Source organism: Podarcis liolepis (genome assembly GCF_965112155.1).
Source record: "Podarcis liolepis genome assembly, chromosome: 6".
Lineage (NCBI taxonomy): Eukaryota > Metazoa > Chordata > Lepidosauria > Squamata > Lacertidae > Podarcis > Podarcis liolepis.
In genome coordinates this window covers 45,675,922-45,696,831 of record NC_139559.1, presented here as the reverse complement: position 1 = coordinate 45,696,831, position 20,910 = coordinate 45,675,922, and the positions used below count along the sequence as shown (strand labels likewise).

Sequence of the window (20,910 nt, the reverse complement as noted above, 5' to 3'; positions counted from 1 at the left end):
GGGGGACTCTAAGAGAAGTCTATGCAAAGCTAGTATAAATGAGCAAAAACAGATGGAATGCAAGTCACATTAAGGTAGGAGGTGTTTGTTGGAAAACAGAAAGGGATTGAATTAAAAGGAACAAAAGCCCCAGAACTGAACTGAGGGAGAGGGAAAGCGAATGACCCTATACTAGGGATGGATACTGACAGGGATACTGTCAGTTTTGGTTTCTCTCATTTCTTCATTCCTCCAGTCTTAAATTCATTTCACTACATTTCTGCAGCAATTTGGCCGTGTGTTTTTTTTTCATTCCCCTTGAAAATTCATAAGCATTATTGCTCAAGCATCTCCTAAAAGGCACATTTTTGTATGCAGTTTTTACTACTATGAACATTTTGGAAGCAATTTCCCTAAATATATTGCATGTTTGTATGTTATTCCCATCAATATATGCATAATTATGCACATTTTATGCAGTATGTGCATTTTTGTATATATTGGTTGGTTGGAGAGCTGCTTTGCAAAACTCAGAGAATTATAGTGTCCTGATCGAAGGAAGTGATAAAGATAAAGGACCCTTGACAGTTAAGTCCAGTTGTGAATGACTCTGGGGTTGCAGTGCTCATCTTGCTTTACTGGCCGAGGGAGCCAACGGTTGTTTGCAGACAGTTTTTCCAGGACATGTGGCCAGCATGACTAAGCTGCTTCTGGCGAACCAGAGCAGTGCACGGAAACGCCATTTACCTTCCCGCCGGAGCGGTACCTATTTATCTACTTGCACTTAGATGTGCTTTTGAAAGGCTAGGTTGGCAGGAGCTGGGACTGAACAACTGGAGCTCACCCCGTCGCGGGCATTCGAAACGCCCGCCTTCCAATCGGCAAGCCCAAGGCTCAGTGGTTTACACCACAGCACCACCCGCGTCCCTAGGAAGTGATAGTCCCACTCTATTCTGCCTTGGGGGAGGCCCAGCCAGATCGGCGGGGTATAAATAATAAATTATTATTATTATTATTATTGGCTAGACCAATGATTATATGATTCTACGAAGTGTGAATTCTTAAGAATGACCATGTTTTGGCTTGCTTATTGTTTCAGAAAGTGTGAATTTGGTAGCTCCACCTTTAATTGAGAACCGAATCAAATTTCTCCCCCATATCTACTCTGTACTCAGCTGTCCCAAGAGTTTGCAAACTAAGAATCAAAATAACTCAAAGTGGGGGGTGGGGCCAGCAGCAGAATGGAAACAAATTGATTTAAGTATTTATTTTTAATTGTTTGTTTGGAACCAAAGCAATAAGAGAGGATACCAATAGTCTACCACAGGCATAGGCAAACTCCAGCCCTCCAGATGTTTAGGACTACAATTCCCATCATCCCTAGCTAACAGGAACAGTGGTCAGGGATGATGAGAATTGTAGTCCCAAACATCTGGAGGGCCAGAGTTTGCCTATGCTTGGTCTACCACACTGCTAAATATTCTGCTTTCCCAGGCAAAACTCATAGAGGAACAACAACACAAAAACAACCACTTTTATTTACTTCCAGCTCCCTTGTCCAAGTCACTGTGATTGGAATGCACAGGGGAAATAATTCACTGAGGTTAAGACTTAGGTTTGTCCATCAAAACAAAAGATACCCTTCCCTCTCTACTCCTCCCCACTTGTGCTCAGGGCATTTCCCTAATTGGCTGGGTTTCCCTTTTCAAAATAACAACAGTAATAATGCAGCTACTTCATTTTAAGGGCAAAATGCAGCTGGGGGGGGGCATCCACATTCACAGAATGACTCAGTACTTTAGGGTGTCTGGGATCTGACCAGTGGCGTAGCGTGGGTTGTCAGCACCCGGGGCGAGGCAAGTAATTTGCGCCCCCTAACCCGGGGCAAGGCAAGTAATTTGCGCCCCCTAACCCCTAACCTGCCACCGCTGCCAGCTTCTTCTTGCTGCTGCCTGGACTGGGGTAAAGTAAGATGTTCGGGGTTATATATATATGTATATGCACGCACGAGTGTTTCAGAAAATTTGTTCTCTTTGAAACTGTAGCTCACAAATCCTGGTTAATAACTCTAGGGAACTTTTGATGAAGGCGGGAAAAACAAAAAAAGGAAACCGTGTCTTTAAGCGTAGTGAGGTTACACCCCGCCATAAACAATCACCCGCTACTACCTCTCCAATTCGTGGATATAGGAAATCCCATGTGGGCTGCCAGACTGTGAACGCTACACGGTTTAAAGTTGTTTCACAAAGCGATCGAACTAGGGTTAGGATCTGAGCGGATGGACCAAATGCCAAGCCTGAGTTGCAGCTGGTAGCAGAGCGGCCAGGGATTGTGGGGTTAAGACTCGGAAGAGTACATGAAATGGGAAGAGGGGGAGATCAGAAACTCCGGAGGAGCCCGCAGTGAACTTCGGTCGAGGCTTGCAAGCTACTAACCTTGTGTCTTCCTCTAATTTTGTAGCGCCCCAGCTTGCCATCTGCGTACATGATGAGCTTATCCATTCTTTTCAGGAGGTAGCCTATATTTTCACAGCCCGGCTCACTGCCCTCAACCCACAAAACCTTGTCCCCGTGAATGGCTTGGCTGCCGCCCGCCTTCTGGCTCGCCAGGGCGCCGTCCTGGAATTTGTCACTCAGGTGCAAAGCCAGGACCTCTTGGAAGATTTTCTCGGCCATCCTGTGCCCCAGGAAGTGGTCGACTATGCACAAGCCATAGGCGTTCATGCAAGGCACCACGTAGCGCAAGACTAGCCTCTGTGCATCTCTGCGAGGCTCCAGGAGAGGAGCTTTGCTGCGAGGCGGGGAGCCGGTGGAGGGCGAAGCGCCCTCGACGCCCGGGGCCTCCGCCGAGCTCGCGGCGGGGCTCAGGAAGCCTCCGAAGGGGCTTGGGGCCGGCCCGGCGGGCTGCTCCTCTCCGCCCCCCTCCTGGCGGCTCCCGGGCAGGTGGCGGATGAAAATCCTCCTCATGCTTTCTACTGAGTCTCCGCGGAGCTGAGCGGCCGCCGGGGGCTGCTGCTCGGCAGCTTCCCCGCCGGAGGAGGCCATGGTTTGCGCGCAAGACCAGGTCCCGCTCCTGGCCGGCGGGGCGGCATCGGCTCACCACGGCGGCGGCATACCGCTTCTGGCCGGGCCTGAGCTCCATGCGGGAAATGCCATGCTCGCACCACACGCCGCCGGATACGAGGAGCGAGGACATGCCGCTCGGGAGCATGCACACGTACCACGGGGAGTGAGCGGTGCCTCCGCCCCCGCCCAGTGCCTCCCTCCTTCCCACCCTCCTGGCTTCCTTGAGACATGGGGTTCTGCTACAGCCTGCACCCGAGGCTCTTCGGCGACTCCGGAGGTGGCGAGCGCCCCCCTAGATGTTGCGCCCGGTGCGGCCGGCCCCTCCTGCACCCCCACGCTACGCCACTGGATCTGACTCAAGTTGCCTTGTTAAATGGCAGAATTTGACTGAGTCCTGTGAAAACCATACCTGGATCACCTCTGTTCTAGTTTTGCTGCACACAGAGCCAATGTGCACCCCTAGTATATACTCAGACAGATTTTCCTGTGAAATACATGATACAGAATTTTTCCATTTCTGGAGATGCTCCCTCTGGTCCACGTGGCTGGCAAGGAGCATGTAGTGGCCCAGTTCAGGCTGTGGAGTCTGCATTGCTGGCCAGTTACGACCACAGAAATGAGGCATCCTTCTGGAAAAGGAGCCTGCTTTTTCAAGGGAGACACACCTTCCATGTTCAGTTACATGCCATACTTTGATCACTGCTCATGGCCAAGTCCTTAGATGAGCCCTGATCCACTAGCATGATCCCTACTAGTATGAATATTCCATTGAAAATTATTCACCGATGAAGACTTTATTCCGAAACAGTTGAACTATTCCGGTTATACTGTTCTTTTGAGACTCCAGAGAGACGTCTTCCTTTGAGACTTTTGTGAGACGTCTTCCTTTGAGAGACAGCTTGGCGTTCCTCGCTATTCATTGATTTGTTTGATTCTTTGTCTCTGATACATATAACAACTTGTAGTTACTTGTATATTTTGTGAGACGTGTTATATAATATATACATCATTTTAAAGTGGTTTGTTCATATATTTTGAATGATATCATAACCAATTGTATATTCACTAACAGTTATTAGCCAACATGTTGCATTTCCATTTTTGTAGATTGTTACATTATGCAACACAGGGGCTTGTGTTTGTTTAAGTCCTTAGATGAGCCTAGAAACTGTACCGGATTTCTCTTCTGCTAGAAAGCAGAGCTATTCAATGTCACTGTTCAAAAGCTGTGTTTGTGCAACCGATTTGTCAGAGGAAGAAAGTGCATACGCTGAAGCATATCCATGGGAAAAAGTAATGTGCCCATTGCTGACTGATTTTCTGGCATTCTGCAAAAGTCTTTTACTGTCACAGATCAGTCGCAGCACACCTTAGCAAGGTATGCAACACACACACAGACACTCTCTACCATCTCAAACTCTCCACTAAAGGAAGGGGGAACAGCAAATTTCTAATTGCATTGGCTACAAAAGGGCATTCATGTTGTGATGACTGCTGCATTACCTTCCCCAGACAGGGACCAATCAGGCTGTCAGTGACAAACTTATTCACCACAAAGACTCAGAAACAATTGCAAGCATCATTGCAAGTGGGGCATTATTTCTGTTGGCTTTAACCAGGACACTATTTAATTCAGATCTCTGCCAAGGAGACCTAAAGGGGTATAGTCCCAAATGGCCAATTTACACCAGATGGGGACTTGATTAAACACACCGTGTTTTCTTCATTACACCTTTGCACTAGAGGCCTGTCCAGGCAATTGTTTACCGTACAACACATTTGTAGCTTTCATTCTGCTGTTGTTGTGGATCCAAATCTCTCTACCACAAGTATTAATCCTGTTTTTCCTTCACTTAGTGCATCAATTTGGGGTAAATTGCATCCTCCCAAACTTCCTATGGCTATTGGTGTAAACAGGGACAAGATTTTGTGTAGTGTGGAGCTGTAGGGTTCACTTCCTTGGGTAGAGGCCATTATTTGTGCTTTCCTTCTTAACATGGCCTCTGTATTAATGTGCTACATTTCATGAGAGACACTAATGTGCTGGTGTCTGTCATTTGTGAGGAAAACTTTGTTGAGCCTGAGGGTCCCATTCCCTTCTCGACAACTTTCTGGTGGGTGGGGCCTGAAGATAAAGTGGGTGGAGCAACACAGGTACATTTTACCTTTGTGCTGCAGGATAGTTCCTCTGCACACTCACACACTCCTCTCTATCTTTCATCTAGTTAAGCAAGAGACAAGGACAGCCCAACTAGGTAAAAACACTGAGCATGTGAGGCTGGACCAGAGTGAGGTCTGGCCCGGGGGAGAGGGGTGGATGGCATGGGAAGAGTTCTGGGGGCCAGACAAAGAGAACTGCATTTAGCTCCCAGGCCTGCAGGTCCTCACTCTGGTAATAGTGGGAAGGCGTGTAATAGCATTCAAGCTGCCACATAAAAGCAAAGCTATGGAACTGAAATTGGGGCTGGTGGGGAATTTGCTAATGCATCATTTCCCACATCTCTGAAAACAAAACAAAATATGTTATGCCTCCCAGTTTCTTGAGGAAATGTCACAGCACTGTCAGGCAATGTCCATGGTGAGGACCTTTTTGTCTAAATTACACTTACAAGTGAGGAAAAGGCACGTCTTACTTCTCTCAGCTACTCCTAGGTGTGCACCCAATTAGGCAGTTGTTGCAACAGAGAAGCCTCGCCCGGGACTTCAGCTTCCCCCACCCAAGCTGAACACAAGCAGACATAGGCTCCTCCAGCTTCAATCCTGTCCTGGGAGACCATGGAGCAAGAGGTGTGGGGGCAGGAGGAAGAGGTGGGGCAGCCCTTGCCTCTACACCAGCCTGACCTATTTCTTCCTCTTTATACACCTCTTCTTCACTGTCCAATCCTGCAGCTTCTCCTGCCTATAACCCTCATCTCCTGGATGTTACTTGTTCCCCCAGTTCTTCCAAGTCTGTCTCCAACCGTCCTTAGTGTCATCAGTATCTAGCCATCACTCCTCATTGTCCAGCCAGTCCCTGAGAGGGAAGGTTGCATTTTGGGTACATCTGCTTCACTGTACACCTAAAATTGCTAACAGGAGATGTAGCTTCAGCTTCATTCTCTCTTCTTCTGCTTGTTTGCTGGGGAGGGGAACTATATACTCCCTAATCCAGACAGCTGTGATGTGCCAGTATCTCACGGGAACCAAGCCAGAATATAGGTGATGACATCTGTCATGCACCAAAGCTCATCAAAGAGAACAGAAAACTATGTAAAACTTCTGCATTGCAACAGCTCTGCTATGGAATATAAAATACTCTGCAGCCAACGGTAATGGCTTTGTTTAGAATTTACCAGAATCTACCTAATCTAAGTTCTCAAAATATTGCTTTTTATGTTCTAATTTGATCCAGAGGGCTTATTTACAGGTACACTACAGAAAGGCTTCTTAATTTTGAGAATTATGACTGCTTGGAGTCTGAGAAATCATATTTAGGCTCAGTTCCCCATTTCTAAAAATGGAGCAATAACCTTTACTGCAGAGGTTGCCAAAGTAGACCAACGAAGCCCCCTTTCCCTCTTATATTAGTCTTGAAAGAAGCATTCTATTGTTGCCAATAGACTAGGTTGTGATGTGTGCTTGGTTGTGATGTGGGTGTAGGGGTTTGTGGTGCCTACCCAGTTTCTTTAGGCTGCAAATATACTCATGGGCCCAAAAAGGTTGGTGACCCTTGAATTGCTCTAAGGCTGAATTAATTGTGGATTTTAAAACATCTGCCATATTAAAGGTAAAATTCTTTTCAGGCTACCCAAGGATGTGAGTGCTCGATATAGATGATTCAAATTTAAAATTCATCTATCTATCTATCTATCTCTATCTATCTATCTATCTATCTATCTATCTATCTATCTATCTATCTTCTATCTCAAAAATAAATGAACATTGTATGATCCACTGGTCTGAAAGATACAACTTGCCCAATTAACATTTTTCAACAAGCTAGGTCTTTTGAGGTCAAGTGACACTTTCAATAAATATTAATACCTTTATATTAAAAGCCTAACATCTATCCTTGGATGAAAATGCATCATAAATGGCACAGTAGATCTGGGTAAGCCTCTGGCTGCAGGTAAATCAATTTTTAAAAGAAGAGATTAACAAGTTATCAGTTTGTTGTTAAATTAAAACAGCACAGGCAGTCTTGTGCTTGGATGGTAAAATGCTTCTCTTCAGATTAAATTAACATTGAGACGGGGATATACCATATTTTTCCGTGTATAAGACTAGGTTTTTTTCCTAAAAAATAATGTCAAAAATTAGGGGGCGTTTTATACACAGGGCCATCTCCCCCCATTTTCTTAAATCTGAGTCCCCAAAAATAGGGGGTGTCTTATACATGGGGGTGTCTTAGAAACGGAAAAATACGGTAGGTTGTTTGGGGAAGTTGTGAGGAATTAGGTTTGCATATCCACATCTTAGGTCCATGTATATAAATTAAGGCTTTGGGGCAGGAAGTTGTAATGGTTATTCAGTCAATTAGTGGTCTCTTTAGATCTCCGTCTTGTGTTATTGAATGGAGGAGGAAGAAGAGAAAGAAGTCCCAATTCTGACTCATAGGAAATTAATTATGCAGCAGATGCTATCTGCTGCTAAACTTTGCACAGCACACAGTGATTGAAAGCAACAACAGTTCCTGCATCGAAAACAATGGCTTTTAAAACTTTTGCCACTGTGCATAAACTTAGTGGGCAAGTTCAAAAAGCGAGACGACTTAGTGAGAGAAATCAATTCCACTATAATGGTAGCCCACAGTGAGTGCTGAAGGAGGTAGACATGTTTTATGGTGGTAGAAATTTTGAATTTCCCAAGCTGCAAAAAGTGCTTCAGAACACTAGGAAAAACAAAATGGTGGCTGCTCCCATTCTCTTCCCCTAAAAGAATTTGGCCTCATCCCCCAAATACCAATTGCTAAGAAAGGCAAATATAAATACAAGTCACTGAAAAAAATGGCCCTTATCAAACTCAGTGCAGCCTTAATGTGTGTGCAATGGCAAAATGGGTGGGGAGGGGTAGAGAAAAAGGATTTGAAAACTGAAGCAAACTGCAAATGCACAGCATTTAAACCAAATTCAGAAATTTACAAAAATGGAATAATCAAGGGTCCTTAATTTATTATTCGCACTTCAGAAATAAGACCAGATACAGTGGTACCTCAGGTTACATACGCTTCAGGTTACAGACTCCGCCAACCCAGAAATAGTACCTCGGGTTAAGAACTTTGCTTCAGGATGAGAACAGAAAGGGTGCTCTGGCGGCGCTGCGGCAGCGGGAGGCCCCATTAGCTAAAGTGGTGCTTCAGGTTAAGAACAGTTTCAGATTAAGAACAGACCTCCGGAACGAATTAAGTACTTAACCTGAGGTACTGCTGTAATGCGAAACTTTGGAATCTTGAGAGAGGTTTTCAGAGCAAGAGAATTTTGAAAGGATCCCTAATCAACACACACCATAATGGGGTGATGACGAACAGGGTGCTCTTTCCTTTTTCCTGTTTTTCTTGTTATTTTTCAAAAAATTACCTGTTAATTTCCTGTTGGGTCAAAGTGTTATGACATTTGCAAAGCTCTGTGTATTTTTTCACTTTAATATGCCAATTGCTATAAAAAATAATTTTAATTTATGCTGTAAAATCATATTCAGAAAGTGTTTAATAAAATTTAACCAACAAACGGGGGGGAAATACTACCATGCTGCAAAGATGGTTGCATTTGGGGACCTTCTGTCACAGAGGCTCTGGGATATTGATAAAAGCTGAGAGGCAAGAAGCTGCTCTTAATGAGCAGAGCTGGAGGAGGAAGAAAAAGGAGATGCAGAGTGGCTGCTAATGGGTTTGTGTAGGCAGCAGCCACTGTCGTGATGCTCCCACTGGAGTACTTACCAATGCTTTCTATTTAAAACAATAAACCTGCCTCCATTGACTAAATCAAAAGTGGCTTAGGCAGGGCACAACGTTTCAAGGACAGTGGATACTGTCCCTAGAGAGAGGCTCTCGCTGAGCCCTGGATAGGTATCCTCAAATGTGGTAGCCCAGGCTGGAAGATTATTCATTCCAAATGGTGCTGATACTTATGTGAAGAACATGCCAACCTTTTATTCCATTTGTGGGTGATAACTCCAATTTTGAGATATATTCTAAGCTAGAACCATAAGACAAAGCTTTCTGGAGCCTCCTCTTTCCTCATGCCTTTTGGTATCTTGACTGAGGGCAAAGGGAGCTGGCCTGAGAGAATATCTGCATCAGATATTGGACTATATGTCAAGGAGACATTGTACTACCTTCCTGGCTCACTTAAAGTACCATTCTCTGATGTTCCAGGGAGCCAATCAGCCTTGGCTCTCTTGGATTTCTCAGGGTCACTTTTTTTTACTTTGCCCTCTTGGAGAGCTCCCATTTCTCCTTTCTTGTGTCCTTCCCCTTTCTGCCCACCTCAGCCTCAATCAACTTCCTATATATGTCATAGGAAGTAACCGTATACTGAATCAGATCATTGTCCCATCTCTTTCAGTCCTATTGACCCTGACCAGCAGCAGGTCTCCAGGACATCTCTGACTAGAAATGCTTGAGATTGAACCTAGGACTTTAGCCCAAAAAACAACCACTCATCTTACAGAGTTCCTCCTTTCTTGTTTTCCTGATGACTGCAGTAAATGAAACATCTGTCTGTCTGTGGATCTAGTACTCCACCTCAACTCAGCATGCTCCAGTGTATCCAAATGAAATGATGGGCATAAAAGGAACCCATGTGGGTGATGCTGAACAGGGATGCAGTTACACTCAATGGTACCTGGACTCATGGCTATAGATCAGGCTTCCTCAACCTCGGTCCTCCAGATGTTTTGAGACTACAATTCCCATCATCCCTGACCACTGGTCCTGCTAGCTAGGGATCATGGGAGTTGCAAGCCAAAAACATCTGGAGGGCCAAGGTTGAGGAAGCCTGCTATAGATGCTTTTCTTGATCAAAATTGTTGTGTTAGTCTAGTATAGAGATGGGCCATATTATTCAGCAGAAAGCTGTCAGAGCTTATGTTCCAATAGCAGTGGGACCATACCCCAAAGTAGACAGAGCTGGGCCAACACACAATCACAAATATTTTCCATGGGAAAAGAGGCATATATTTAATTCACAGAAACTCCACATACATTTTGTCCATACACTTTTTTCGGGGGGGGGGGGCTCTCCAACAGCCTTCATCAGCCCCCAGAACTTAGTAGCCACCATGGAAGAATGCACATGTCCCTTTCCCCAGGCTAATGAGGGTTGAGCTTGGAAGGCAGCCTTGCTTCTGCAATGATTGGGAGCTGGAAGCTCCACCGCTTCCTGGTTCCTAACCAGGCTCTGATCTAAGCAAATGCTTCCATGCACTTCCCCTTCCTCCCAAGTAGCCTCATGTGCTCCTAACCAGCACATAGTGGTGACTCTAAAGTCCCTACATGGATAGCTATATCCTGCTCCTATAGCCCTGGAAATTGTGTGTTGAGACCCAGCCAGGCAGCTGGTGTGGGAACCTCTAGTCCTGGGGCAGTCATGTCTGGATCAGGGTCCCTAATAGTGTGGAGATCTGCTATGGGTCTTGTCCTCCTAAGTTCTGATTAGGGTTGAACTGTTGCAGCAAATAATGTCAGTGCACATCTGAACAGCTAAACCCAAGCTGTTCTAAATTAAACCCTCTGTTTATAGACGCTCCTGATTCTGGATTAATTTGCCTGTGGAGTCAAAACCTATATTGCCCTTGGTGGACTTCATGCCTCTTTTCCTCCCTTCCTTTGTGTTGGAACATTATGGGGCCCTGGTCACCTGGGCAGAATACCCAATTATCACTTTTGTTATTTATTATCACCATGAGCCTTTGCTAAAGAAACAAAAGGAACAAGGAGCACAGGATTATTTCCCTCCCCTGCTTGCCATATCTCTGAAAGCGCAGGCGATAAATAGCGGAATAGACAATGATGATGCTATTTGGCTTCTGCCTTATCAGCAAAGGAAATTGTCTCTTTCTTTAGATCCTCGGTTATTGCTATTTCTGTAATCCACCGGGATCTGTTAGGATAAGAGGCTCCTCTGAGAAAGGGCTTGGGGGACTTGTTAGAATAATCTGCTGCCTCCGTGTAAAGTTGTAGACACAGGGTGGGAAAAATTAATAAAATAACACTGAGATCTCATCAGTTGCTCCCTCGGGAGAAAAGAATGAGGCAATTTCACTTGGGCACACAGATCAAAAAGCCACTTCCATGCAGATGCTGTGAAGAAGCAAACAGGATGCAATTTCAGCTCCACACAGTGCAGAGGCGCAAGCACACAACACACACTCCCACAACTTGAATACTTTTCAAAAGCTACCTAGATAGGAGACTGTTAGACCAGGGAATGTAATAATCTTTGTACTACAATCACACCTTGAAGCCCCAGGTTAGTTCCAAGGCCCCGTTTACACTCTGAAGACAAAAGATGCAGTACCTGCCTTGAATATTTCACATTCTCCTTTACCAAGAGACAATGAATAAGGGATTGTGCTTCTCAGTCTTAAGGGGGAAGAAATATGAAATAAAATGTCTACAAAAGTGAGTGTCCAGAGCAGGAATCAGAAATCCACCTCCTCTCAATTAGCACAGTTGTATTCCTGAAATAGGGACGCAGGTGGCGCTGTGGGTTAAACCACAGAGCCTAGGGCTTGCCGATCAAAGGTCGGCGGTTCGAATCCCAGTGACGGGGTGAGCTCCCATTGCTCGGTCCCTGCTCCTGCCAACCTAGCAGTTCGAAAGCACGTCAAAGTGCAAGTAGATAAATAGGCACTGCTCTGGCAGGAAGGTAAACAGCGTTTCTGTGCGCTGCTCTGGTTTGCCAAAAGTGGCTTAGTCATGCTGGCCACATGACCCGGAAGCTGTAGGCTGGCTCCCTCGGCCAATAAAGTGAGATGAGCGCCGCAATCCCAGAGTCGGTCATGACTGGACTTAATGGTCAGGGGTCCCTTTACCTTTACCTTTATTCCTGAAATGATCGTGACTGGCTGGTATTTTCCTGATTTGACTTGAATTCTTAAGAAACTGTTAAACATAACACTTCTGCATTTACAGCTTCTCCCACCTATTTCCTGAGTTTGACTGCAATCCAATGGTCACTGCAGCTACAAACCATCATGATAAATGTCCAAAGTTAACGAGTGAAACATCAGTGCATCATCTCCAGACCAAGCACAAGTGTTAGGCAATGAACTTTATTTCAGAATGTTTCTGTTCCATTCAATAAACATTCCCCAACAGCTTCCTGGGCCTCTTGTCATAAAATTATCTGGATCACACACTTTAACTTCTGTGGACTCCTACATCTCATCTTCTAAATATGGGCATCTCAATTAAGTCTGCCCAAAGTAGCAACACATTTTCTTCTTAATAGAGAGTTTGATGCCCCTTCACTTCAGGGGTTTTCTCCCTTGCTTCTAACTTAGGAAGCTCCTGCCCCTGTGCTGGCATATAAACACTGCTGTGCAAATGCATCCTACTGCTATCTTCCTTCAACACAATTGGGCTATTACCTAGGCTTCTTAATAATCATTGTTTTCCCCCCTCTTTAGTTCAGTTTTAATGCTAATTAATAGTCAGTTTTGAATTTGCAGAAACAAATGATACAACAGCTGCTAGAGTCCGTCAACACCAAACAATAACTAGTGTTTGGTGCACATACTATGAGATGTGGTAACACAGGGGTGTGCAAGTACCTCCATTTATTAGAAATTATCTCTCTCCGCACATCTAAAAGGAAAGGGAGTTCATGATGGCTGGGAGTTTGTTAAGAGGGAGATAGTAAAAGCACAACTTCAGGCAATACCAATGAGACGGAAACATGGAAGGTGCCTAAAGAAGCCAGGGTGGCTATCTAAAGAACTTTTAACTGAGTTAAGATTAAAAAAGGATGTGTACAAAAAATGGGAAAGGGGGAAAACCACCAAAGAGGAATTCAAACAAATAGCCAGCACATGTAGACACAAAGTCAGAAAAGCTAAAGCACAGAATGAACTCAGGCTTGCTAGAGAGATTAAAAGCAACAAAAAAGGCTTTTATGGGTATGTCCGTAGCAAAAGGAAGAACAAAGAAACAGTGGGGTCACTCAGAGGAGAAGATGGTGAAATGCAAACAGGGGACACAGAAAGGGCTGAACTCCTCAATGCCTTCTTTGCCTCAGTCTTCTCCAATAAAGAAAACAATGCCCGACCTGAAGCATTTGGAGCAAATGATTCATCAGAGGAAACACAGCCCAGAACAACTAGGGAGATAGTACAAGAATACTTGGCTAGTTTAGATGTATTCAAGTCTCCAGGGCCAGATGAACTGCATCCAAGAGTATTAAAAGAACTGGCAGATGTGATCTCAGAACCACTGGCAGTCATCTTTGAGAATTCCTGGAGAACAGGCGAAGTCCCGGCAGACTGGAGGAGGGCAAATGTTGTCCCTATTTTCAAAAAGGGGGAAAGAGAGGACCCAAATAATTATCGCCCAGTCAGTCTGACATCAATACCAGGGAAGATTCTGGAGCAGATCATTAAGCAAACAGTCTGTGAGCACCTAGAAAGGAATGCTGTGATCACCAATAGTCAGCATGGATTTCTGAAAAATAAGTCATGTCAGACTAACCTGATCTCATTTTTTGACAGAATTACAAGCCTGGGAGATGAAGGGAATGCAGTGGATGTAGCCTACCTTGATTTCAGCAAGGCATTTGACAAGGTGCCCCATGATATTCTTGTAAAGAAGCTGGTAAAATGTGGTCTTGACTATGCTACCACTCAGTGGATTTGTAACTGGCTGACTGACCGAACCCAAAGGGTGCTCATCAATGGTTCCTCTTCATCCTGGAGAAGAGTGACTAGTGGGGTGCCACAGGGTTCTGTCTTGGGCCCGGTCTTATTCAACATCTTTATCAACGACTTGGATGATGGACTCAAGGGCATCCTGATCAAATTTGCAGATGACACCAAACTGGGAGGGGTGGCTAACACCCCAGAGGACAGGATCACACTTCAAAATGACCTTGACAGATTAGAGAACTGGGCCAAAACAAACAAGATGAACTTTAACAGGGAGAAATGTAAAGTATTGCACTTGGGCAAAAAAAATGAGAGGCACAAATACAAGATGGGTGACACCTGGCTTGAGAGCAGTACATGTGAAAAGGATCTAGGAGTCTTGGTTGACCACAAACTTGACATGAGCCAACAGTGTGACGCGGCAGCTAAAAAAGCCAATGCAATTCTGGGCTGCATCAATAGGAGTATAGCATCTAGATCAAGGGAAGTAATAGTGCCACTGTATTCTGCTCTGGTCAGACCTCACCTGGAGTACTGTGTCCAGTTCTGGGCACCACAGATCAAGAAGGACACTGACAAACTGGAACGTGTCCAGAGAAGGGCAACCAAAATGGTCAAAGGCCTGGAAACGATGCCTTATGAGGAATGGCTAAGGGAGCTGGGCATGTTTAGCCTGGAGAAGAGGAGGTTAAGGGGTGATATGATAGCCATGTTCAAATATATAAAAGGATGTCATATAGAGGAGGGAGAAAGGTTGTTTTCTCTGCTGCTCCAGAGAAGCGGACACGGAGCAATGGATCCAAACTACAAGAAAGAAGATTCCACCTAAACATTAGGAAGAACTTCCTGACAGTAAGAGCTGTTCGACAGTGGAATTTGCTGCCAAGGAGTGTGGTAGAGTCTCCTTCTTTGGAGGTCTTTAAGCAGAGGCTTGACAACCATATGTCAGGAGTGCACTGATGGTGTTTCCTGCTTGGCAGGGGGTTGGACTTGATGGCCCTTGTGGTCTATTCCCACTCTATGATTCTATGATCTGCCTGCTAGGCTAATGTAGATCACGGATGGGGAATCTGCAGCCCTCCAGTTGCCATTGGTTTCCAACTCCCACCAGTCCCAGCCAGCATGGTCGATGGTCAGGCATGATAGGATATGTACAAAAATAACCAGGGGATCTTCATCTCTGATGTAAATATTTCACATAGAAAATGGCAACCCCAATGATATTACAATTGTGTTACACAGCTGAAAATGGCACAATATAAACCAGGGGTAGGCAACCTAAGACCCAATTGCCTTCTCAATCCGGCCTGCGAACGGTCCATGAATCAGCGTGTGATGCATCTCTGGGTTGTTTGTGGGGCCTGCTTGGTGTTTTAATGTGAGTAGAATGTGTGCTTTTATTTAAAATGCATCTCTGGGTTATTTGTGGGGCATAGGAATTCGTTCATTATTATTTTTTTCAAAATATAGTCCAGCCCACGAAATGGTCTGAGGGACGGTGGACTGGCCCATGGCTGTAAAAGGTTGCTGACCCCTGTTATAAACAAAGCCTTTTTGTGGGGGTATGCATCAATAACCCTGGAGACATTTCTCAGGGATCAGCTATTGGCATCTTGGGAAAGTAATGATTTTTTTAGTCCTCCTTTGCCTGGAATCAAAATGATGCTTTCAATATGCTATGAAATGCAAGAAGAGTGGATTGGACCCGACTGAGAATGGACCCCTTTTGGGTGGATAGCCATGGAAATTCCCATCTCCCCCCCCCCCCCACCAAGCTTTTTCCATAATCCTAGCAACATTTTTGATATTGGCAACTGCTTCCATCAATCAGAAGTCCTGGAAGATTTCACAGTCACTCATCTATACTTCTTTTTGTCCTATGATTTCTTAGGATGGGTAAATGATTTCTACAAGCTGACATTGGCTCTGATTAAGCAGTAGACAGTGGGGGTTTTTGAGCAAAGTGCTGGGACAAAAGAAAAACCTCTCAGACCCACGCCTAGAAGGCACAGAAAAAATGGAAGCATGGATGGCCGTTAGTTACACTTCATCCAGGTTTGGTAGAGTTAAGGGGACATAAATATATAATAGTTACTATGCACATTTGTTTTACTTGTAGTTCCACTGCATCTTGAGTGGTAAACATCTCAGGGAGTTAACTAGCCTTAGACAAGACTGTACAAAACTCAAAGTGGGCTGGGAAATAACTGGCTACAGTCTTAAATGGGCCTCAAAGAAAGGATCTGAGGAGGCTGTGGGATGTCAATTCTCACAAAAGGATCAAAGTGCTGTGATAACAAAGATTTTGCAAGAGAATAAAGCATTCTTTGCTCAAAGCTGATGCTGAAAGCAATAGACAGATATGTTACAGATCTTATATATTCAACTGTGGAATGCTATCCCCAGGGAGGCTCACCTGGCACCTTCATCACATATCTTTAGGCACCAGGCGAAGATGTTTCTCTTCAACCAGGTGCTCAGCTGTTTAACATTCTATAGCTTTTTAAATGTGCTTGTGGGAGGGGTGGTTGGTTGCTTTTTTGTTTCGTTTCATTATGTATTTTGTATTCCCATTTTGCATTTTTCTGGGATATTTGGATGAAGGGCAGTATACAAATTTAATAATAATAATAATAATAATAATAATAATAATAATAATAATAATAATAATAATAAATAATTAATAATGGCTAGTGTGTTTTTTTTCTATTTTTAAGCAAATCTAGTTTTAAGCTGTCCCCCTTACAACAGTTAGCAGTGACAAACTGTCCAACTGAGCAGGTTTGGTATCTCCCAAGGAGAAGGACTCTGGTTGGCTACATTGAGAAGGATGTTTGTTCCTGATTGCACACAAAGAGCAGAAAACCTCAGCAAGGTGGTCTGTTGTGTGGGCTCCAAAGGGAGCCAGGAACATTGTTACGATAGCCTCTAATCAGCTTGTTAGCTGCCTAATAGAAGAGGAACACTGCATATTACAAGCCCCCAAAGTGAGGCAAAGCTTCATGTCGAATTGCAACTTGACAGCTAGCTTTCGGCAGCCCTAAATTATCCCATGACAAGCTGCAGTGAGGAGGTGAGCAACCTTGCGCATAATCTACAGTCATTATCATTTCCATCTTTATTACCCACAGTATGCTGAGCACATTAAACTAGCTTTAAGGGAGCTTTTGTTTTGGCAAATAATTTCTTAGGAAACCTGCTTTCTTGTTAGCATCTCCTCTGCCATTTCATCAAAATGGAAACCCTGCTCCATTTGTTTTTTCATCCCCCTGTCCTTTTTTTTTTTTAGTGGACAACCTTAGCATGACACCAGATTAATTTTGGACCATAAGATTGATCAGCAACTGAAATCACATGCATGGGTTGGAGCTGAGATCCAGATCTAACAATGCACCACACTGGTCTCATGGCATATCCTCACAAAGAAAAATCTTGCTTGATGTGCACAGGCAGATCCTGTTCTTGGGGCTTAATTTGAAACAAGGCTCAGAGCCAGAACTAGTTCTGAATGCCAGAAGCATGGCCTGGAACACATTCAGAAATAATAAGGATGAGTGCAATTGAAGTGGAGCATTTGCCCCTGTTGCTAGAGGCTGCTTCACACGTGACATTTTTTCATGTCTACACACAGAACACTTTACGCTGTAAACCCCACAAAGTCATGTATGAATTCTCAAGTGTGAATCTTCAGCAAATCTGCTTTCACCACTGTGTGAAGAAGTACACAGTAGCATAGTTTACACAGCTAGGATTAATGGTAAGGCCTTCTAGATGACAGTTGCTTCCAGATACAAAAGCAGCATCTATTTATTTCCTATACTATAATAACCCACTATAATAGAGCTGGCTAACCTGTGGCCCTCAAGATGTGGCTGAATTATGACTTTTACCAGCCCCAGCCAGCATGGCCATTGGCAAAGGATAATGGGAGTTCTAGTTCAGTGCCATGTGGAGGGTCGCAGGCTAGCCACACCTACACTAAAAACTCCTCCTTTTGTGTGGCATGAAACTTAATGGATGCTATTTCAGGTGCTTCCAGATGGGTGTTTATTGTGGAATGGGTGCTGCTCATGCTTGCAATTCTTTTGCAGTATCCAATCGGCAACAAAACGCCAGTTCCTGTTCTCCCTTCCCCATTTAATCTGGATTTATCCTGGAGAAAATCCCAAAACTTAAAATAAACAACATAGCAAGTTGTCCATTTGCTATGTCTGCATGACCGTTTGCAGTATTACAGTAAGCTCCCATCTGGAAGCACCCTTCCCCAAAGCTTTGGTTGAATCGGTAAAAGCCGAGCACATCAGGGGCATATTTAGTGCACAGCTCTACTGAAAGCATGAGACCGTTAAGTGTCACTTAGGCAATATAGAAAAGAGGCAGAGAGATACCATAGATACCACAGAGAAACAGATAATTACTATATCAGACTCTATTTTTTTTTCCTTTTTGGAGATTGTATCTCACCCACACGGCTTGCAAAATGACACTTGTAAAGGATAACAGACACCTAGAGTAACACATACACACACACAGCAATTGAGAATGTTTCATTCTGTTCTTCCAAGCAGAAGCCTACAAGCCACACATTATGAAGTGTAGGAGTAAAAACTGCATGGGCTGTGGTTCAGCAATGCTAGCAGCCACCAGGCACACCTTGAGAAGAATCTTAAGTGAAGGTGAGCAATAAGGGCACTTGCTGCTATACCTGGAGGACGAGGAGGAGGGACTGTAGTTACTGTAGGACACAAGCAGCACAGTGGCATTGGCCCTACTTCTGCTGCTTGAGAAAGCAACTGCCTCTCTCTAGCTAAGAGGAGAGAGCAGTAGCTGGCAACTACATTTTTAAAAGGCTGTGTGCCATCATAATGTGTTGCCACCTCCTATAGGGGATCATGGCAGCCACAGAGCCTCTCAATTTACCATACTATATTACAATGTAATCAGAGGCACCAACTTCTCAAGATGATTGAGGGGGCATGACGTGACGTCCTGACATTGCACAAGCATTGTCCTGGCCTCGTGCATGCAGTGTCACATGACATCTTGATGTCATGTGCACAATGTTACGCAACATCCTGACGTCGTGCAAGCAACGTTGTGAGGAGCCAGGGGGTGGAGCTGAATGCCCTCTGAACATTGAGGGGCCCTGGCCCCCTCAAAAAGAAACATTGGGAAGTCCAAAGTGCCTCGGCCCCCAGGAGCTGGCACCTATTAACGTATTTTAACTTTATGCACATGTCGGACTGTGGCCCAACAAAGATGGTAGTGCTTAGCAGACATTTGGGGTGTCTACAGGTAACAGTGGGTTCTTGTCAGTCCAAGGACTCATGCAGTTCCCCAGAATTCCTTTCTGCTGATATTGGGCTTCAAAAGAATATTTCATTGTTCTTTTGCGGTGGGAAACTGCCGCATAGAGTTTGCTAGAAATTCAGAAGCAACTAATGGGTTAGAGAGCTCATTCCATGCACCATCATAGCTATACAGATATGTAGATGCTCCACTGATAGAGAAAGACGCCTCTAAATAGGGCTTAGTAGAGGGGAAAGCTTTATCTCAAACATGGGCTCTGGACTAACTTGCATGAATACAGGAGGCTAGTTTAAAAGGTATGAGACTGCTGGTCCATCTGGTTCAGTATTGTCTATACTGTCTGCCAGCAGCTTTCCCTCCCTTAGAGAGGGAGTGTTTCCCCACCCTACCTGGATGGGAGATGCCAGAGTTTGAACCTAGGACCTTCTGCATGCAAGGCAGATGCTCTTCTGCTGAGTTATGAACCTTACCTAAGGTGTTAATGTTCGAAAAACATAAGTCCAACTTTCTCTAGAGTTTGCAGAAATAGATAGCCACATGGTCCTCTAGATCCCAGCCTTTTGTCTTAGGCAAAATTATAGATTCATAGTATAAAACTTCCCAGCTTTTTAATGTGTGTGTGTGTGTGTGTGTGTGTGTACACACACACAAACACCAATATAGTAAGAAAAGTAGCTATTGCAAAAGATGAATACAGCATACTAGAAGGATCACTCATCCATTTAAGTAGGGTTGGTATGGAAACCCCTTAAAATCCACATTAATACAAACAGTTTTTGCCCAGCACCAGTGACTGATGGACTGTATCCACATCCTCCCTAATAAACCTGTATTTACAACAGATTTATACAGATGTCAAGAGACATTAGGTCAGGGATGCTCAGGGCCCAAAATAATGCCTTTCCTTGTGTTGCTAATAGAGCATGAAGGGACAGATTCTCACCAGGGCCAAAGCAGGCCTCACAGTCTCCGGCATTAGGCCGCTCTACACCAGCTGTGCATCAGGCTTAATGCGCTTCCTTTCCCACTGCTTGCCAAGTTGTGTTTAACATTGGATTAGCTAATGCGATTCCTCCGGGTCACGTTCTAGCTCAACCTGATCTGCCACTGAAGACAAGGCCCTGGAGAGCTTGTGACCAGAATGAGGGAATTATTTTGTTTCTTAGCCTTGCTGCTGCAAGATGCGCCACTTCTCCCACAGCAGTGGAATCTGTCATGGGAGCTCAGTGTTGCCAAAACACCCAGGTGTTAATTAAATTCCCAACTACGCAGTAATCGAGTGGGGAAGCGCACAGTTCAATGAGTGAGCAGTAGCTCTTGTCTTTCTCCCTCAGCCAGATTACTTGTGCTGATAACACAGGCTGGAATATGCTGGAAAAATCCTCTAGACTAAATTAGTGCAGTGCTGGTGAATGGTGCCAGGTGGCTCTGTACATTTTAAACCATTTAAAAAATAAAAATAAAAATATATATCACATTGCAGGGACAGGAGAGGCCGTTTACCACAGCCTTAACTGATCAGAAGGGGCAGCCTTCTCCAGCAAGGAGATAGGAACAGAATGTAAGAGCAAAGAAGTATCAGGGTTGTTTCAGGCAAAAGGCATGAACGCTGAGTGCCAGGTTCTCTTGTATGGCCTTCCTTGACAGTCTGAAGAGAAAGCTCACAGGTGTACTAGAAATGTGGATTGCTTTGCTTTCTTATTACATTTTGAGCAAA

General features: G+C 44.5%; 2 protein-coding genes across 3 annotated transcripts in view; both read right to left on the bottom strand.

Moving 5' to 3' along the window:
* GRM4 (glutamate metabotropic receptor 4) overlaps window positions 1–20,910 on the bottom strand; it is a 289,589-nt gene that overhangs the window by 18,268 nt on the left and 250,411 nt on the right. The gene's annotated exons all lie outside the window — the stretch shown is intronic.
* Window positions 2,129–3,038, bottom strand: LOC310709519 (egl nine homolog 1-like). The gene has a single exon (XM_083509306.1). The coding sequence runs from the start codon at window positions 3,021–3,023 to the stop codon at window positions 2,358–2,360; it is 666 nt and encodes a 221-aa protein (XP_083365432.1). The 5' UTR covers window positions 3,024–3,038; the 3' UTR covers window positions 2,129–2,357.